Here is an 18938-nt window from a genome sequence, read left to right as displayed (position 1 = left end):
CAACCCGATTTTACAGACAAGGACCTGAGGCTCAAAGGAATGGAGCGATCTGCCCAGGGCTATCTAGCTTCGAAGTAGATTCCAACCCAAGTCTATGTGATGGCAGAGCAGTCAGTGCTTTCCTCTGCACCATGATGGCAAGTGTCAACAACCACCACGTTATCTACGGGGCATCCCTTTTTACATGGCCCTGGCATCTTTCTTCAGTCTTGGGGTAACAGGGCCAAGACTGTGTGGACACCAGAGATGGGCAGTAAGTAGCAAAATGGAAAAAGCTGTATGATGACATATTCTTATTGCTCACAAAGCTGAGCAATAAGAGTATGTAATTGTATCAGTGATCAAAGCTGCCCCCCAAAATTGTGCTCACAGTCAACAGCAGGAAGGGGCAAAAAGAAATGGAAACAGATAATGTGTGAGTGGGTTATCTCTTTCTCCTATTTTTGAGGTTTCTTTCTTATCACTGTATTATTTGCACAATATAAAACCAATTTACGGGGCTTCCCTGGTGGTGCAGTGGTTGAGAATCTGCCTGCCAATGCAGGAGACACGGGTTCGAGCCCTGGTCTGGGAAGATCCCACATGCCGCGGAGCAACTAGGCCCGTGAGCCACAACTACTGAGCCTGCGCGTCTGGAGCCTGTGCTCCGCAACAAGAGAGGCCGCGATAGTGAGAGGCCCGCGCACCACGATGAAGAGTGGCCCCCGCTTGCCGCAACTAGAGAAAGCCCTCGCACAGAAACGAAGACCCAACACAGCCAAAAATAAATAAATTTTTTAAAAAAACCAATTTACAATGAAAAATGGAAACATGGAGAAAATATGAGTCCCTGGGGTGGCCCATGGCCATGCCTTGAGCCCAGCTGCAGCTCCTGGCCTTCCAAAACCATTCTGACAGCAGCACACATAAAGAAGAAGTTGGCTTCTTCTGAACAAAGGAGGAAAGGAGAGAAATGTAGTGTGTGACCCATGCCAAGAGGCCTCAGGTCCTTGCCATCATGCTTCAGATGTTGGTGTCATGGCTGCATCTATGTGGCCCTCTCACATGGGCCGGGGATGTATGGTTGTGACCAGAGCTTCCCAGTCCAGGCCACTTTGTATCTGATGGTCGTTGCTGTTCCCCATTCATTTTTGTTGTTGGCTCTCCCACCTGGGGCTTGGGTTTGGCCTTGCTGGAGGAAGAGCCAGTACAGGATTCTCTCTGATTGAGGGACAGAGGCCAAGGTAACCTCAGCCAGCAAAGAGAACAGTGAAATAGCAACATCCATGCCTGGGTTTCAGAGCTGGGGCCCAGCGAGTCTTCTTTTGTTCATGCTCACACTTCCTATCTCGCTCAGTTTTACTCTGTCCTCTAGATCACCATTCCTTTCAGGATTCCATGCACTTGCCCACGCTGTTCCTTCAGTCTAGAGCACCCTTTCTGGTGCTTCCTGACAGAGCTAAACCCTGCTCATCCTTTAATACCACGTCCTTGATGAAACTTTTCCCAGTCTCCTTTTGGGGAATGAATCATTCCCTCCTCTGACTCACACAGAACTTGATTTGTATCTTTCCTATGGCAATTGTATTTTTCTGCAGTATGTTATAGTTATTTGTGTCCATGTCTGTTTCTCCCACTGAATGGCGAGCTTCTCAGTGTGGCCAAGGAGCATGTCTTATCCAACTCTGATTCCCCACACAGCGTGGCCAACGCCTGGTATATGGTAGGTGCTCAATCAAAGTGTGGAATGACATTAAATTACAACGACTGAGTTCTTTGTCTTCCTGTGTCATGAATTCTCTGGGAAAGCTGTTGAGATTGTAGGCAGATGACCAATTGGTTTCATATCCCTTTCTTTCCAGTGCATTTTGAAAGGGGCTAGAAGAGGAAGAGAGTTAAAGCTATCTGTGGATCCATATTGCAGAGATTTCAGCCAGGGGTCCTTGGAGAGGGTAGTAATATGAATAATAACTAACGTGTGCAGGGACTCTTATACTTTTACACCCATTAACTCTGCTGGGTCTCACAAGGACTGTAGGATGTAGGCTGGGTAGGCAATATCTGGCTTGTCCCAATGTTACAGCTGAGGAACCCAAGGCTCAGAAAAATGAAGTGATTTGCTCAAGATTACATCAACTCAAAGGAGAGCTGGGACTCAGACCCAGACCTGTTGACTTCAAATCACACACTCTTGGGATTGCAGAGGCGACAAAGACGCAGACTCTCTTCCTCTTGATAAATGTTTGCAGAATGAAGGAAGGAAACCCACAGTTTAACCCTTGAGGAGGTGTACCTGCATCAGACCCCAGTTGTTATCCTTACACATGTTTATTTGCTCATCTAGGGGTTTAGCTCCTCAAAGGTAGGATCCATGCCTTCTCCTTTATTTCTCTCCCCACAGCTCAGGCCTCTGGCAGGCACCTCACTTTTGCTGGCTCTTGGCTTCCATGTCTATAAAATGAGGAGGCTGAGATAGAAGTTTAAGTCGGGTCACATCCCCACCAGCGCCCAGCACAGAGCCTGGCCCACAGTTTCCATCACCCTCCCCGTGGGTGACTCTCAGCTCCAACACTAGAGGCCTCCAGGACTCCAGCTGACATGATGGAGTGTGTACCCTGCACGTCGCAGCCTCTTCCCAGGCTGGCTTTGGAAACCGAGCCTCCTCCAGAGAGCAGGACTGCTCCGCTCACGCAGATCAATTTGGGAGCCTCATTAGTCATGTCAGATGACATAGTTAACACTTGGGGCTGGCACAACCAGTTCATCAAAAGCTCCTATGTTCCTGGCTCCATCGCTGCAGCTGAGGAACTACTGTATGTGGAGCAGGCAGCACATCAGAGGAGCAGTGCCAGAGAGCTTCCAAATTGGTTTTGATTAATTGCATGGACATGTCTTTAATTGGTGCCAGGGTAGCGGCCAGAGAACTTATGGGAAAGCAGGATGTTATGCTTTCATTCCCTGAAGTCCCATAAAGCAATGAAAGATGAGGAACAGAATCACTGCTCGTTGAAAATTTATTGACCGTGCAGACCCAGAAAACAAAAATTAACTATCTGAATCGAAACCTAACCTCATTTTCCCAACTCATTGGAAGCCATGCATGTTCCCCTTGGTGCCCCTGGCTTCCTGCTGAGATGTACAACTGAGTGAAAGGTGTGATTTCTAAGGAATGAGTGCTGTAGCATGGAGACGGCACCCTCAGCTTTCCCAGATGGGCGCAGAGGTATCTGGGAAGGTCCCTCCCCTCAGAAACATCTCTTCCTCCAGCGCATCACCATCCTATGACCTGATATCAGACGCTGATCCGCTTTGGATGAAGTATTCATTTACACATTCATTCTTTCTTTTCCATCCTTAGAGATTTGTGTTGAGTGTGTCCTAAATACATAGCACTGTTCTGGTGTCATGGAGAATACAGAATGGAATGGTGTCGAGTACAGATCCTTCCCAAAGGGAAAAGGTTATCTAGGAGAAAGGAGAGGACGGGTACGCAAATGAACTAATGCATGATGGGTACATCACAGAAAATGAAGCATTGAGATTTGCCATCAAGAGGACTTGGGTTCAAATCTCAGCCCTGATTCTTATTTCTGAGTCACCATGGAAGTCACTCTGATCCTCTGAGTTTTAACTACAGGATAGGATAATAACACTGCACCTGGCTGCCATGAGGCTTATAAGAGGTAGCAGAGTTGAAAGAACACAGTGCAGGACCTGGCACCGATCAATAAAGGGTTGCTAATCCTGAATAAGCGGCACCAGGGAGGTTCTGAGAAAGTGCTATGTGAGAGTTCATGTATTCAAGGAACAAATATTTACCAATTACAGACTCTGTGCCAGGCTCTGTGATGGGCATAAGGGATTTAGACAGGAAGCTCTGCCACTGACAAGACTGAGATCCACTAGGGAGTAGCAATGCTATAGTATGGTAAGAATGGCAAGTCGTTACATGTGTGCTGACAGAAGTCTGCTCTGAGCCAGTGGGGAGGAAAGGAGACAGTGGTCACTTTTAACCAGGGAAAATAAATAGGATAGATTTGCCTGAAGAGGCGATGCTTGAGCTAAGTTCTAAAAAATGAGAAGATTTTTGTTTGCAGATAAAGCACAAAAGGGTATTCCATGCGCAATACCACAGTGTTCTTTTTGTTTCTAGAACAAGCAACGGTTATCCCCTGAGATTTTGGAACTAGCTGCATTCTTTGTATGGAAAGTTCTTCCCCTAAATTTCCCCAAAGGGGACTTCTTGACATTTATAACCTGGTATTTTCTTATTTATTCCTTTGTTTATTTTATGTCTCCCCGACTAGAATGACAGGTCCAAGAGAACACAAGATCTTGGCTGTCTTTCTCTCCACTCTATCACAATGTCTAGAACATTGCCTAGCATAGTGTAGGTGTTCAATACATGTTTGTTGCCTGAATAAATAAATAAACAACAGGAGGCACAGGAGGGCCTACTGCAATCAAAGAACCATAAGCACACTGCCTGGTGCACAGTGGGCACTGATTTTTTTTCTCATAAAATTGAACAACAAGGAATACCTAAAGCATAGGCTGGAGGAATTGAGGTGGGAGATAACAGAAGAGGTGGCCTCTGAGCTGCTCGCTGAAGGCCAAGAAGGATGACAATGCGATGGGGATGTTGGGAGGGGATCAGGAGGACTAAGTAAGATAACTTTTAAATCTCTTCCAACCTTGAGCTTCTAAGACTTTCTCCCAAACAAATCATCTCTTGCCAACCTTCCGGGTCTCCTCGCTCACACTCCTCCTTTCTACTCCACTCTGTCTGGAGGCTATAAGGACATCTGACACACCATTTCCTGCCAATGTAAATCATGGACTGATATGTGATGCTTGTTCTCAGTTTTTACCATCCCCCAGGTGGAGATGGCCCTATAACTCAGGGTGGAGGCCCCAAGCAAAGGCAGCCTTTCCACAGGATGGCAAACAAGGGGGAACTTGTTGACCCACCAGCACCTTCCTGGCCCTGCTCCCAGGTAATTTTATGTCCTCTGGTCCTGGATATGCTCCTTAGTTGGATGCACCTCAGTTCACTTGCTGGAGCACTGATGTGTGACTGTTTAACTGCCGCTGCTTCCTGTCCCAGGGCTCCTGGGCCTCAGGGAGCATGGGAAAGAGACAAGAAAGAGAGCTTTATATGAGGTAAGCTTTGCCAGTCCTAATAAAGGCCAAAAACCAACTTACACTTATAGAGTGCTTAACAATTTACAAAGCCCTAGAGAACTCCTGTTCATCCTTCAAGACCCTGCACAAATGTTACCTCTTTTCACCCAACTTCAACTCCAGGTAGAGCTAATCCTTCCCTCCATTATAGCCCTTATTACCTTGTAACGAATTTATTTGCGTATGTGTCTCATTTCCTTCATCAAACCATTGGCTCCTTGGGGACAGATCTCTTCTCTCCTAGTAAAACACATTTCTTTTTTTCTTAAAAAGTAATTTTCATCATACATATTTTCTACTTATGAAAGTAATATTTATAGATATAATGATAAAAAATTGTATATATAAAAGTATAATGAAGAAAATTTTAAATCATTTACAATTTCATCACCCAGATAAAACCACTGGTACCATTTTGAGTATATCTTGAGCCTTTTTTTAGCATATAGAAAGTAAAAATGGACTATATAATGCATGTGGTTTTATAGTCTGGCTTTAGCATCTATTCCATTGTGAACATAAACACGTCATTGACAGTTCTTCAAAAACATCATTTTAAATGGCTGCATTATTTTCATTTAATGAGTATACCACAATATACCTGACAATTTCCTCATTGTGGGACATTTGGACCAGTTACTTCTTTTTACTGTTTTACAAATAAAATAAATAGCTGTATACATAAATCTTTGTCTGCATCTTTGGCTATTTCCCTAAGAAAGATTCCTAGAAATGGAATGTCTAGGTCAGCTGGTTAAAACTCTTCAAAGGTTCTTGATGCTCACTGCCAAATTGCTCTGAGAACCAATCTACAATTCCACCAATGCATGAGCGTGCCTATCTCACAACGCCCTGACCTACATTTAGTATTATCCCATTGGGAATCTTTACCAAGCACCGTGTTCTTTTCACAATGCCACTCAAGGTGAGTAATTTTTTCTTAAACACACCAAAAATTATTCAACCACACTTAGAGTTGTCTTCTTCCAAGATATCAACCTAGGAGGGTATATTTATTTGAACAGTTCTTCTGCTGCTTTTCCCTATAATTTTGATTTGAAAATTGCCTGAAGAGCAGACAACCCGTTCTTTTGCATCTCAGTTGCAATACAATTCTGTCTTTGGGGAATGATTTTTTATTTTTGGCAATAGTCAAAAGCCATTTGGAACTCATGGTAAATGAGATGAGGAGCTGCAGCTGGGTTTGGGTCAGAAACGTTGTGTAATTTTACAGTCATGACATTGAGGTTTTTTGTGACTTGTGAAGGGTAGTCCCACAGGAGTTTTTGGGCAGTAGTGGCATCATCAGAACAAGTGCCAGGCCTCCCAGCATGATCATGCCTAAGTGGCTACATGCAAGTGAAGGCACAAGTCTAGCACGTGTAATTATGGGACCTCTTCTCATGACTTCATCGTTACTCCGTGTATAGCTCCAGATACAGGTGTCAATTCATTTCAGAGCTGGTCCTATCCCACTTTCTCTCTTCATCAAGCCCACTTGAGCCTGATGTGACTCCAACACCAAGATCTTAGGGGCCAGTTTAGGGGGAGGGTGGGCCATGGCGAGGCAATGGAAAGAGCGTTCGGACTGCAGTCAGAAAGAGCTGGGTCTGAAGCCTGGCTCTGCCTTTCACCAGCCATGTGTTAGGCCTCATTTGTAGATGATTTTACTACACAGGATTGTTAGGAGAAATGGGGACTGCATAGAACCATACAGACATAGATACACACATACACACACACACACTCACGCACAGAAAATAGCTAACATGTATTGAGCACTTACTTTGTGCCCAAGTACTGTGCTCTATATGCATGTGGCACAGCCTGCTGTTTGGTCACCCAGAAGCCATTTCTCCCTTGCTCCCTCCCACCACAGCTCTCTCGTAGTTAGGGGTGATCGCATATGGCCCAGTTCTGGCCAATGAGATTTAGATAGAACTCTCCTGGGAGTTACTGAGAGAGCTTTTGCTTTCCTGATGAAACAGGACTGCGAAGTCGGAACTGTTCCCATCCCCACCCCTTCCTGCTTTGAACTTGGAGGTGAAGGTTGGGCATCGCAGACATTTTGTAATCGATGGAAAGACCAAAGGAGCACCTCTGTTATGTCAGAAAGTAATTACCTATTTGTTTAAGTCACGGTTAGTTATTGCTTGTATATTATTGTATATTATTGCAGCTAATAATATTCTAATACACGTGCATAAATAGTGTCCACACATAATAGATGCTCTATAAAGTGTTTCCATTTATACTCATATTCAAATATACTTCCTCCATCCAAACAACTAATGATATATTTATTTTATTTTATTTTTTTTGTTTGTTTATGGTTGTGTTGGGTCTTCGTTTCTGTGCGAGGGCTTTCTCTAGTTGCGGCAAGCGGGGGCCACTCTTCATCGCGGTGCGCAGACCTCTCACTATGGCAGCCTCTCTTGTTGCGGAGCACAGGCTCCAGATGCCCAGGCTCAGTAACTGTGGCTCACGGGCTTAGTTGCTCCGTGGCATGTGGGATCCTTCCAGACCAGGGCTCGAACCCGTGTCCCCTGCATTGGCAGGCAGACTCTCAACCACTGCGCCACCAGGGAAGCCCACAACTAATGATATAAATGATGATCGTCTCATATTTATGCAGTAGTTGGCAATGTTCAAAAGGTTTTCACATCCATTTTGTCATTTGATCCTCACAACTCTAAGGAAGGGAACTTTTTATCCTATAGATCCTTTTTAATTGCAAAAGGATATTTAAGAAGTATTTTAGAATGCTTATATGTTACACATAGGCTTGTCTTCTTTTCTTCCTTTTTTCTTTCCTTCTTTCCTTCCATGCCAGTCCTGGGCCTGTTTTTCTCAGACTCACCCCTCAGCCTTCTTCTGCTCTGCCGTGCTCTGTAGCATAGGGAGGTTGATCCATTCAGGCTGTGAATCCAAGCTCTAAGACATCTGACTTTGGCCCAAGGGAAGTACTAGCAGGAGACTGGGGGTAGGTTGTGGTGGGGGAGGGGAGGCAGAGGGATGTCCCACCCCCCTCACCCCCCCATAACATCTGCCTGAGGTGGTATTTCCAGCTACACATTTTCCATGGCTCCTGCTTCCACTGCTAGGGCTCCAGCTTCTGATCATGTGGCTCCTGGCTTCCATCTCCTGGTTCTTGGTCCCTGGTGACACTGCCTCCTCCCTCTGCCCCTTTGCCTTATGGGTAGCAGTGGTTTCCTTGATAAGCTCTGGGATGCCTCTCTGTCCCCTATCCTATCACCTGTGTAACCAGTCCTCCTCATTAAGGTCCCTCTACTGTAAATACTTGATGTGGCTTCTTTTTCCTCAGTTAGAGTCATTGATCCACATCACCTTTGTAGGGCGCCCACTCAGGGCCAGGCTCCGTGCAGAATGCACAGGGCAAGAGGCGCTCTAGTCTAAGGAGCAAAGTGAAAAGCCTCAGAATGTGCCAGTCTCTGCCATCACTTGGGCTTCTTCCTTCTTCCAGAGGCAAACCAAAGACAATGTGCAGGACCCTTGCTATGTCCCCTTCACTGCCCACTGCACGAGTGAGCTTGGGGGTGCTTCTGGATGGGGCAGAAATGCCTGTTGGCTTTCACTTCCTCCCAGGCAAATGCTTCTGAGAGCCAGGGGCTCTCAGGCTCAGGACAGCCCAGCTTCCATGACCTACGTTTTACTCCCTCCCCTTCTCTTCAAAACAGCCTTAGCTAAGAAGCAGGAAGAATCTTTTCCAGAGTATTTGCTTCAGCAAAATGCCAGGGGTGAATTATCCATAAAGGCTAATAATGGAGAGAAGCCAGAGGTACCAAGTCAACTTTAAGATGCCTAGATATCTTGCATGGGATTTTGCAAACAGACTGGACACAAAACCCATTTCCCTATTTAAAGTTTTATGGCTTTGGCAATTTGGACAACCATTCTGAGTTTCCATTTTCTTATCTAAAAAATGAAGACAATAAATGTCTTTCTCACAGAATGATTCCTTCTGATCTGGGAATTTCCAGAAACATGATCAACTATCCTAATATAGATGGGTTTCCCATCCCACCCCCCGCTACAGACACGTAGAGATGCTGGATGAACTATAACAGACGTCATATTTTTATTGCAAAACTTGAAAAATATAAAGAGAAATCCCCAGATATCAAAAATGAAAAAGAAATGAAAAACTCAAAGCCAGAACTGGTCATAGGTGATGTGCCTTAGCTGCCACAAGGATTTCACACTTAGCTATAGATCCTGAGATCTGCAGGCCAGGGTTCCACCGAACACTAAGGAGTAGGAGATGGGGCTCCGGTCCTGGGCAGGTGAGAAAGCTGGAACTGAGCCCCTTGCATACAGCTCTGACATTGGAAGCTCTGTCCCCTTCCATGAAAAGGAGACTGGAAAAACTCTACCCAAGGTTAGAGAAGTTCAAGGAACCTTGATGTCTGAAGAGGCCTTGGGAAGGGAAGAAATGGCACTCAAGAGAAACAGAAATCCCAATCAGTGCCAAATGCATATGGAGGTTTAAATTTACTCTACCTGTATGTGCAGACAGCTAGTGAGATAAATTAACAGAAAAATTGGTCCAGACCTTAAAATTCTTAGGTTAGGGCTGAAGTAAGACCTATTAAAATTCTTAGGTTTAGGCTGAAGTGAATTCAAAATAGCTCTGCAGGGATGTTTACCAATCCAGGGCTTGCAGAATCCACTAGAAAAAACAATCCCTGATGAAGCTGCTCCTGAAAAGTATCAAACCACGAGGAAAGAAGTGAGCAAAATGGAGAGTCAACCAACACAACAAACTGGAGAGAAGAAGGGTTAAAATAGAACCATTTAAAAGAGACTATGGGTGGGAGGGAGTGTCAAGAGGGAGGGGATATGTGGATATATGTATACATATAGCTGATTCACTTTGTTATACAGCAGAAACTAACACAACATCATAAAGCAATTATACTCCAGTAAAGATATAAAAAAATTAAACCTCTTTTCTATTCAACTATAAATTAAAAAAAAAAAAAAAGAGACTGTGGGGACTTCCCTGGTGGCGCAGTGGTTAAGAATCCACCTGCCAATGCAGGGGACACAGGTTTGAGCCCTGGTCCAGGAAGATCCCACATGCCACGGAGCAACTAAGCCCGTGCGCCACAACTACTGAGGCTGCGCTCTAGAGCCCGTGAGCCACAACTACTGAGCCTGTGTGCCACAACTACTGAAGCCCACGCGCCTAGAGCCCATGCTCCGCAACAAGAGAAGCCACCACAATCGCACCGCAACGAAGAGTAGCCCCTGCTCACCGCAACGAGAGAAAGTCCGTGCACAGCAGTGAAGACCCAACTCAGCCAAAAAAATTTTTTTTAATTAATTAATTAATTAATTTTAAAAAAAGAAGAAGAAAATTCAGTCTAGAAAAATAAGTTAGATGTAAGGAGGGGGATGCAAGTGAGGTGCTAGAGTCACAAAAATTAAATTATACAAACTTGCAATTAAATGAATTACTTTTAAAATAAAGGTAAAAAATCCTCACAATGCATCACTTCTTAATTATTTTACTATAATTTTTCTATTATCTATGCACTTGAGGTTATTATCTCCTACATCTATATGGTAGAAATACTATAGAACGGTGTGCTGCTGTGCATCTTTTTCCTTCTCTATATTTCAGTGATGTCACATTGGTAACTTGAGTATTTGCACCTCAGAGCTCAACAAATGCTACAAGTCAGGGCTCCCTTACTCCTACTACATGAGAACTGGTTGTTAAACATCTATCAGCACACCACTGAACATAAGAAATAATGGTTTACACTGCTAGGTATATATCCAAGAGAACTGAAAACATATGTCCACAAAAATACTTGTACACAAATGTACGTAGCAGCATTATGTATAATACCAAAAAGTGGAACTAACTCAAATGTCCACCAACTAATGAATAGATAAATAAAATATGGTTTATCCATAAAATGGAATATTATTCAGGCATAAGAAGGGATGAAGGACTGATACATGTTCCAACATGGATGAACATTGAAAACATTGTGCTAAGTGAAAGAAGCCAGACACAAAAAGCCATATATTACATGATTCCATTTATATGAAATACCCAGAATAGGTAAATCCATAGAGACAGAAAGTAGATTAATGGTTGCCAGGGGCTAGGGATAGGAGGAATGGGGAGATTTCTTTTGGGGATGATGAAAATGTTCTAAAATTAGATAGTGGTGATGGTTGCACAATTTTGTGAATATGCTAAAAACTATTGAATTGTATCTTTAAAATGATGAATTTTATTGTACACAAATATTTCAATAAAAAGAAAGGACTTAAGAAAGGTAGGCAGAGAAATTGGTATGCATGTTTGTAAATCTAAATAAATTATGGCTGTTAAAACATCTAATGGGGGGGGTGAGTGGTTAAAAGTCAGTTGGAACTAAAATACTAAAATCCAAATTAAGTGGAAGATAGAGGGGGTGGAGAACAGAATTAAAGAACTCTAAAGTTCCTGAAATTTTCACAGTGTGCTAAAGATAGTGATTAACTTAACAATGTTAGGTTGAGTATGCACATTGATAACATAAGAACATCCACTGAAGGAATATAATTAGAATGTATAACTTCCAAACCACTAGTGAGACAAAAAAGGGAGTAAAGAAAACAACCAAAGTAAAAGAGGGCAGGGTAAGAGAATAAAGCAAATAAAACACATGGCAAAGGACAAAACAAAGGGGGAAAATATCCACAATATGTCATAAGAAGAAGAAATGTAAACATGCTTAAGAAAAGACAAAGATTCTCAGATTGGATTTTTAAAAATCCAGCTGTATGTTGGTTACAAGAATGCATTCAAAAGATAATGACACAGAAATGTTAAAAGGATGGGGGAAATATATTAGGCAAATACAAAATGAAATAATGCAACAGTAATAGATTTTAGGCCAAAAAGCATTATTAGGGATAGAGTCAAATGCCTTAATGATAAAACAGACAGTTCATCAGGAAGATATAATGACCAGCACATATTTGTACCAACTGGAAACATTGCCTCCAAATATATAAGACAGAATTAAAAGGAGAAATGGACAAATCCACATAGTAGGAGATTTTGACACATCTTCCTCAGTAGCTGATAGAGGAAGAAGACAAACTATTTGTAAGGCTATAGAAAATTTGAACAACGCAAAGATCATTTTTTCTTTCCATCTTTCCATACATCCATTCCTGGGCCTTGAAAGTTCCTCCTCCCTGTAGCTATACACTGAGTAAATTGCCAAGCCTTGTGGATTCTCACTGTGCAGTGGGCTTGTTCCCTGCCAGTACACTTCCATCCTGGAGTTAGTTCTTTGGCTCAGGCTTTAGTTGTCTTGCCTGAACCATTGTAATTGGTTCCTAATTGACCCCCTATATTTATGGAGAACTGCCCAAATGACATGTGGTTCAGTAGTTTTATGTTAACACTATACATTTTATTGTTGGATTAAGCCAGACCAAAGGTACTACAATATTTCAGTCCCAGTGGAGTCACTTTTACTGAACTGAGCTCTGGTGTGAAGCTATCAGCTATTTGGAGGGATGGTAAAGACAAAATCCTGGGAAACTCCCTCTGGCTGGTATATTATTCCAGGCACACAAATTATCCTCTTTATGAGGAAATATTGCGAGGAAACATTCTGAAATCTGTACTTCGCTTATACAAGAGTTCGTATATATTTTATGGACACTAAATCATGTAACCAATATTTCCACTTTGCTAGGGTCACTAGAGAACTCACAACCAAATTTGCTGGCTACTTTTAACAAGTACATAGTCCCCCCTTATCTGCTGTTTTGCTTTCTACAGTTTTAGATACCTGTGGTCAACTATGGTCAGAAAATATTCAATGGAAAATTCTAGAAATAAACAATTCATAAGGTTTTTTTTAAAGTAATTTAATATTTTATTTATTTATTTATTTTTGGCTGGGTTGGGTCTTTGTTGCTGCGTGCAGGCTTTCTCTAGTTGCGGCGAGCAGGGGCTACTTTTCGTTGCGGTGCGCAGGCTTCTCACTGCAGTGGCTTCTCTTGTTGCGGAGCTCAGGCTCCAGGCACTCGGGCTTCAGTAGTTGCAGCACGCGGGCTCAGTAGTTGTGGCGCACGGATTTAGTTGCTCTGCAGCAAGTGGGATCTTCCCAGACCTGGGCTCGAACCCGTGTCCCCTGCATTGGCAGGCGGATTCTTAACCACTCTGCCACCAGGGAAGTCCAACAACTCATAAGTTTTAAATTGCACACTATTCTGAGTAGCTTGATGAAATCTTGTGCCGCCTGCTCTATTCCACCCAGGATCCCCAACCATTAATGTCGTCCACTCCTGACATCCAACCATCAACATTGTCATGATCTCAATGATCATCTCAGTAATCCAGTATCACTGGAGCAGATGATCCTCATCAATACATCAGAAAGTCAACAGTAGCCTAACAATACATCACAATGTCAACTTTATTCACCTCACTTCATCTCATCACATAGAGATTTTATCATCTCACATCATCACAAGAAGTGGGGTGAGTATAGTACAACAGGATATTTTGAGAGAGAACACATGCACATAATTTTTATTATAGTATATCATTATAATTGTTGTTTTGTTATTGGTTATTGTTGTTAATCTCTTACTGTGCCTAATTTATTAAACTTTATCATAAGTGTGTATGTATAGGTAAACAGTACATACAGGGTTTAGTATTATCCATGGTTTCAAGCATCCAGTGGGGGTCTTGGAATGTATCCCCTGTGAATAAGAGGGGGAGACTACTGTATTCAGAATAGTAATAGCCAATATTTATTGAATGCTTGCTCTGAACCAAGCACTGTTCCAAATGCTTTACATGTTAATCTATTTAATCCTCATCTCATTCCAATGAGATAGGACCATTATGATCCCCATTTAAAGATGAGGAAATGCAGGGGACACGGGTTCGAGCCCTGGTCTGGGAAGATCCCACATGCCGTGGAGCGGCTGGGCCCGTGAGCCACATTTACTGAGCCTGCGTGTCTGGAGCCTGTGCTCCGCAACAAGAGAGGCCGCGATAGTGAGAGGCCCGCGCACTGCGATGAAGAGTGGCCCCGGCTTGCCACAACTAGAGAAAGCCCTCGCACAGAAACAAAGACCCAACACAGCCATAAATAAAAATAAATAAATAAATAAATAAATAAAAATTTAAAGATGAGGAAATTGAGGCCCAGAAAGATTACATAACTGGCCAAGGGTTTATAGCTAGCAAGATGGAAAGCTAGAATTTGAATCCAGGCAGTCTTTTTTCCAGAGTCCATACTCTTAACCACTATATGATATTACCTCTTTAAGTTTTATGATATGCATGCCTGTGTTCTAATCATAACCCCTAGCTCTATTAATTTTCTATGCTTATACTGTTGCTTCTGGCCCAGATGTAGTAATAGGGTTTGGACTTACCTCTGGACAAAATGTATGAAACAACAGTTTTTAAGACATTGGATAACAGACAACTAAAGATAGTGATTCCTAAGAGACAGGAAATAAGTGAAGTAAGCCCTATGATTGTCCCTGCTTACCTCCTGGAGAGGATTTCCAGGCCATGGTACCAAGACAGTAAACCGAGGCAGAGCCCAGTAGTTTCCCTGAGTTCAGGAGATGGAGTGAGTAATCCGGGCTGGTCAAGGTGGTGAGTTCACAGGGAAGAATGCCAAAAAGAAGAAAGGTGCACAAAAAGGAAGCTGTGGCTATCTGCTGAGGGTCCCCCTTGAGTCTTCAGCATGCATGTGAGGAAACTACCTGAAGCCAGAAAAAGAACCATCCAAAAGAATTAGAAGGAACAATTCTTGGAGATCACACAGGTCCAGTTCCTGTTCCCAGCATTCAGAGTGGCAAGGCATATTTCACAAGGCATCAGATCGGCTTTGCAACAATAGTGGGGCAAAATTAGCCCTAGGCTAATTTAGTACTCTAGTCCCAACTAACAAAGCTTAAAAGCTCTTTCCAAAAAGCCAGAGGGCCCACATAGAAGGAACCATGATGAGGGGGAAAAAATCAGTCAATTTAAACTGACCAAGATAGGTAGAATGGAAAGATAAGGACATTAAAATAGTTGTAACTATATTCCACATGATCAAGAAGCTAGAGAAAAGAGTGAGCTTGTTAAATACAGACATGGGCAATATAAAAAAGACCCAGGGACTTCCCTGGCAGTCCAGTGGTTAAGACTCCGTGCTTCCACTGTAGGGGGCATGGGTTCTATCCCTGGTTGGGGAACTAAGATCCTGCATACCACATGGCACAGCCAAAAATTTGAAAAAAAAAGACCCAAATGCCAGTAGTAACAAACACAGCCAGTGTCCATGTCCTGGTTTCTAAATACCATTCTCCAATAAAAGGAACCAGCGTTCTTTAGAGAAATGGTTGATTGCAGATCTGGAACAGGGAAAACACAAGATGATCCTAGAGCATAATGTAATAGTAGAAAGTAAGGAAGTGTTCAGAAAACGAAAGGATGGAGCATGTCAAAGAGACACAGAAATCAACCTGAAAGGGCATCCAATGGCCAAAGCTGGAACAATTTGACCAATAAAATAAATAACATAGTATTGGATTATAATCCAAAATATTAAATAAATATACATGAGTCCAAACTGATATTAACAAATAAATTGGGGAGAAAAGACAACTATTCCATATAGGAGAATTCTGAATAATATATGCAGATACTCCCCTCCATAGGAGGTAGAACTTAATCACTCCCCTCTCCTTGAGTGTGGCCTGAACTTAGTGATTTGCTTCTAAAGAACAGAGTATGGAAAGGGAAGAATAGTCACTTTACAGTAGGAAAATCTAGCAAAACTACCTTAACCAAGTGTTTAAAGATAACATCACCAATGATGTTGTGTGGATATCATGTGCCCTCTAATTTGATGTAATAAGGACCCTTCACCTCTATGTTATTCTTTCCCCAAACCCATAACCCCAGTCTAATCATGAGGAAAACATCAGACAAACCCAAATTAAGGATATTCTATAAAATACATGACCAGTACTCTTCAAAACTTTCAAAGTCATTAAAAACAAGAAAAGAGTTAGAAACTGTAATGGGTCAGAAGAGAACAGGAGACATAACAACTAAGTGAAATGTGATATCTTTAACTGGTTCCTGGAACAGAAAAAAAGACATTAATGGAAAACTGTTGAAATCTGAATAAAATGTGAAGTTTAGTTACTATTAATGTACCAATGTTGATATCAGTTTTGATAAGTGTACTATGGTAATGTAAGAAAATAACATTAGAAGAAACTGAAACTGGATGAGAAGCATATGGAATACTTTGAAAATTTTCTATGAATCTAAAATTATTCCAAAATTCAAAAGCTACTTTAAAAAACCCAAATCAAAGTTCTAGGGATAGAAACTACAATGTTTGAGATAAAAAATACATAAAATGGGATAAAAATAGATTAGATATTTCAGAAGAAAGGATTAGTAATTTGGAGACACAGCAATAAAAACTACACAAAAAGACACAACAAGATGGACTTCCCTGGTGGAGCAGTGGTTAAGAATCTGCCTGCCAATGCAGGTGACACGGGTTCCATCCCTGGTCCAGGAAGATCCCACATACCGCGGAGCAACTGAGCCTGTAGGCCACAACTACTGAGTCTGCGCTCTAGAGCCCGCGTGCCACAACTACTGAAGCCCACTTGCCTAGAGCCCGTGCTCTGCAACGAGAAGCCACTGCAATGAGAAGCCCGCGCACCGCAATGAAGAGTAGCCTCCACTCACTGCAACTAGAGAAAGCCCGGGAGCAGCAATGAAGACCCAACACAGCCAAAGATAATTAATTAATTAATTAATTAATTTAAAAAAAAGACACAATAAGAGGAAAAAAAGACCAAAAACATTGAATAGAGCATCATTGAGTTAAGGAACAACTTCAAGTGGCCTAACATACATGTAATTGAAGACCTTAAAGGAAGTAGAGGCAAAAAAATTCTTTTGAAGAAATAACAGCCATAAATTTTCCAAAAATGATGAAAACTTTAGGACCACAAATTCAAGAATCCCAGTGAACCCCAAGCAAAAGAAACAAGAAGAAAACTATACCAGGTCATATCTTAATAAAATTGCTAACGTCAGTGACAAAGAAAAAGTCTTAAGAGCAGCATGAGAGGAAACAGTACATACAGGGGAACAAAGATAAGAATTACAGCAGACTTTTCATCAAAAACAATGTAATCCAGAAGATAGTGAAGCAAAATCTTTAAGATACAGAAAGAAAAAAAAAAAAAAGAATTGTTAACTTATAATTTGAAAATATCTTTCAAAAACAAATGTGAAAATGGGGAAAGAATAGTCTTCAACAAATGGTGCAAGGACAGCTGGCTATCCACATGCAAAAGAATGAAGGTGGGCACTTACCTCACACTATATACAACAACAAACTCAAAATGGATCGAAGACCTAAATATAAGAGCTAAAACTATAAAACTCTTGGGAGAGAACATAGGGGGAAATCTCCATGACTTTGTTTTTTGCAATGGTTTCTTAGCACAAGCAACCAAGGGAAAAAATAGAAAAATCAGACTTCATCAAAATAAAAAACTTTTGTGCATCAAAGGACACTATCAAGAAAGTAAAAAAACAATCCATGGGAATTCCCTGGCAGTCCAGTTGTTATGACTCTGCACTTCCACTGCAGGGAGCACTGGTTTGATCCCTGGTTGGGGAACTAAGATCCCACAAGCCGTGCAGGTTAGCCAAAAAATAAAACTAAAAAGTATTTTTTTTTTAAAGAAAAAGTAAAAATACAATCCACAAAATGGCAGAAAATATTTGCAAAGGATGTATCTGATCAGGGTTTAGTATCCAGAATATATAAAGAACTCTTACAACTCAACAACAAAAAGACAAATGACCCAGGACTTCCCTGGTGGCGCAGTGGTTAAGAATCTGCCTGCCAACGCAGGGGACACAGGTTTGAGCCCTGGTCCGGGAAGATCCCACATGCCATGGAGCAACTAAGCCCGTGTGCCACAACTACTGAGCCTGTGCTCTAGAGCCCATGAGCCACAACTAGTGAGCCCACATGCCACAACTACTGAAGCTGGCGCACCTAGAGCCTGTGCTCCACAACAAGAGAAGCCACCGCAATGAGAAGACTAGGCACTGCATTCAAGAGTAGCCCAGCTCGCCGCAACTAGAGAAAGCCCACGCACAGCAACAAAGAACCGACACAGACAAAAATAAATAAAATAATAAATTAAAAAAGACAAGTGACCCAAATAGAATGGGCAAAAGACTTGAATTGACATTTCTCCAAAGAAGATACACACAAGGTCCAAAAAATACATGAAAAGATGCTCAGCATCATTAGTTATTAGGGACATGTGAATCAAAACCACGAGATACCACTTCACACTCATTAGGATGGATATAGTAAGAAATGAAAAGTGTTGGAGAGAATGTGGAAAAATTGAATCCCTCACCTCGTACACTGTTGGTGGGAATGTAAAATGGTGTAGTTGTGGAAAATAGTCTGGTGGTTCCTCAATAAGTTAAACATATAATACCACATTACCCAGCAATTCCATTCCTAGATATGTACTCAGGAAAATTAAAAACAGATGTTTAGGGACTTCTCTGGTGGCGCAGTGGTTATGAGTCCACCTGCCAATGCAGGGGACACGGGTTCAAGCCCTGGTCCAGGAAGATCCCACATGTTGCAGAGCAACTAAGCCCATGCGCCACAACTACTGAGCCCGCGCCTAGAGCCCGTGCTCCACAA

The 18938-nt window shown here is 42.2% G+C and overlaps 1 protein-coding gene across 1 annotated transcript in view; it reads right to left on the bottom strand.

The window, feature by feature from the left end:
• Nucleotides 1-759: 759 nt before the first annotated feature.
• Nucleotides 760-18938, bottom strand: part of GVQW3 (GVQW motif containing 3) — a 29933-nt gene continuing 11754 nt past the window's right edge. Inside the window, exon 2 of the mRNA XM_082342303.1 lies at nt 760-3010. Coding sequence (XP_082198429.1) covers nt 2744-3010 — 267 coding nt within the window. The 3' untranslated portion in view covers nt 760-2743. The remainder of the gene's footprint in view (nt 3011-18938) is intronic.

The sequence above is a fragment of the Balaenoptera borealis genome (genome assembly GCF_965194805.1).
Source record: "Balaenoptera borealis genome assembly, chromosome: 11".
NCBI lineage: Eukaryota > Metazoa > Chordata > Mammalia > Artiodactyla > Balaenopteridae > Balaenoptera > Balaenoptera borealis.
This window is presented reverse-complemented; position numbering and strand designations above follow the sequence as displayed.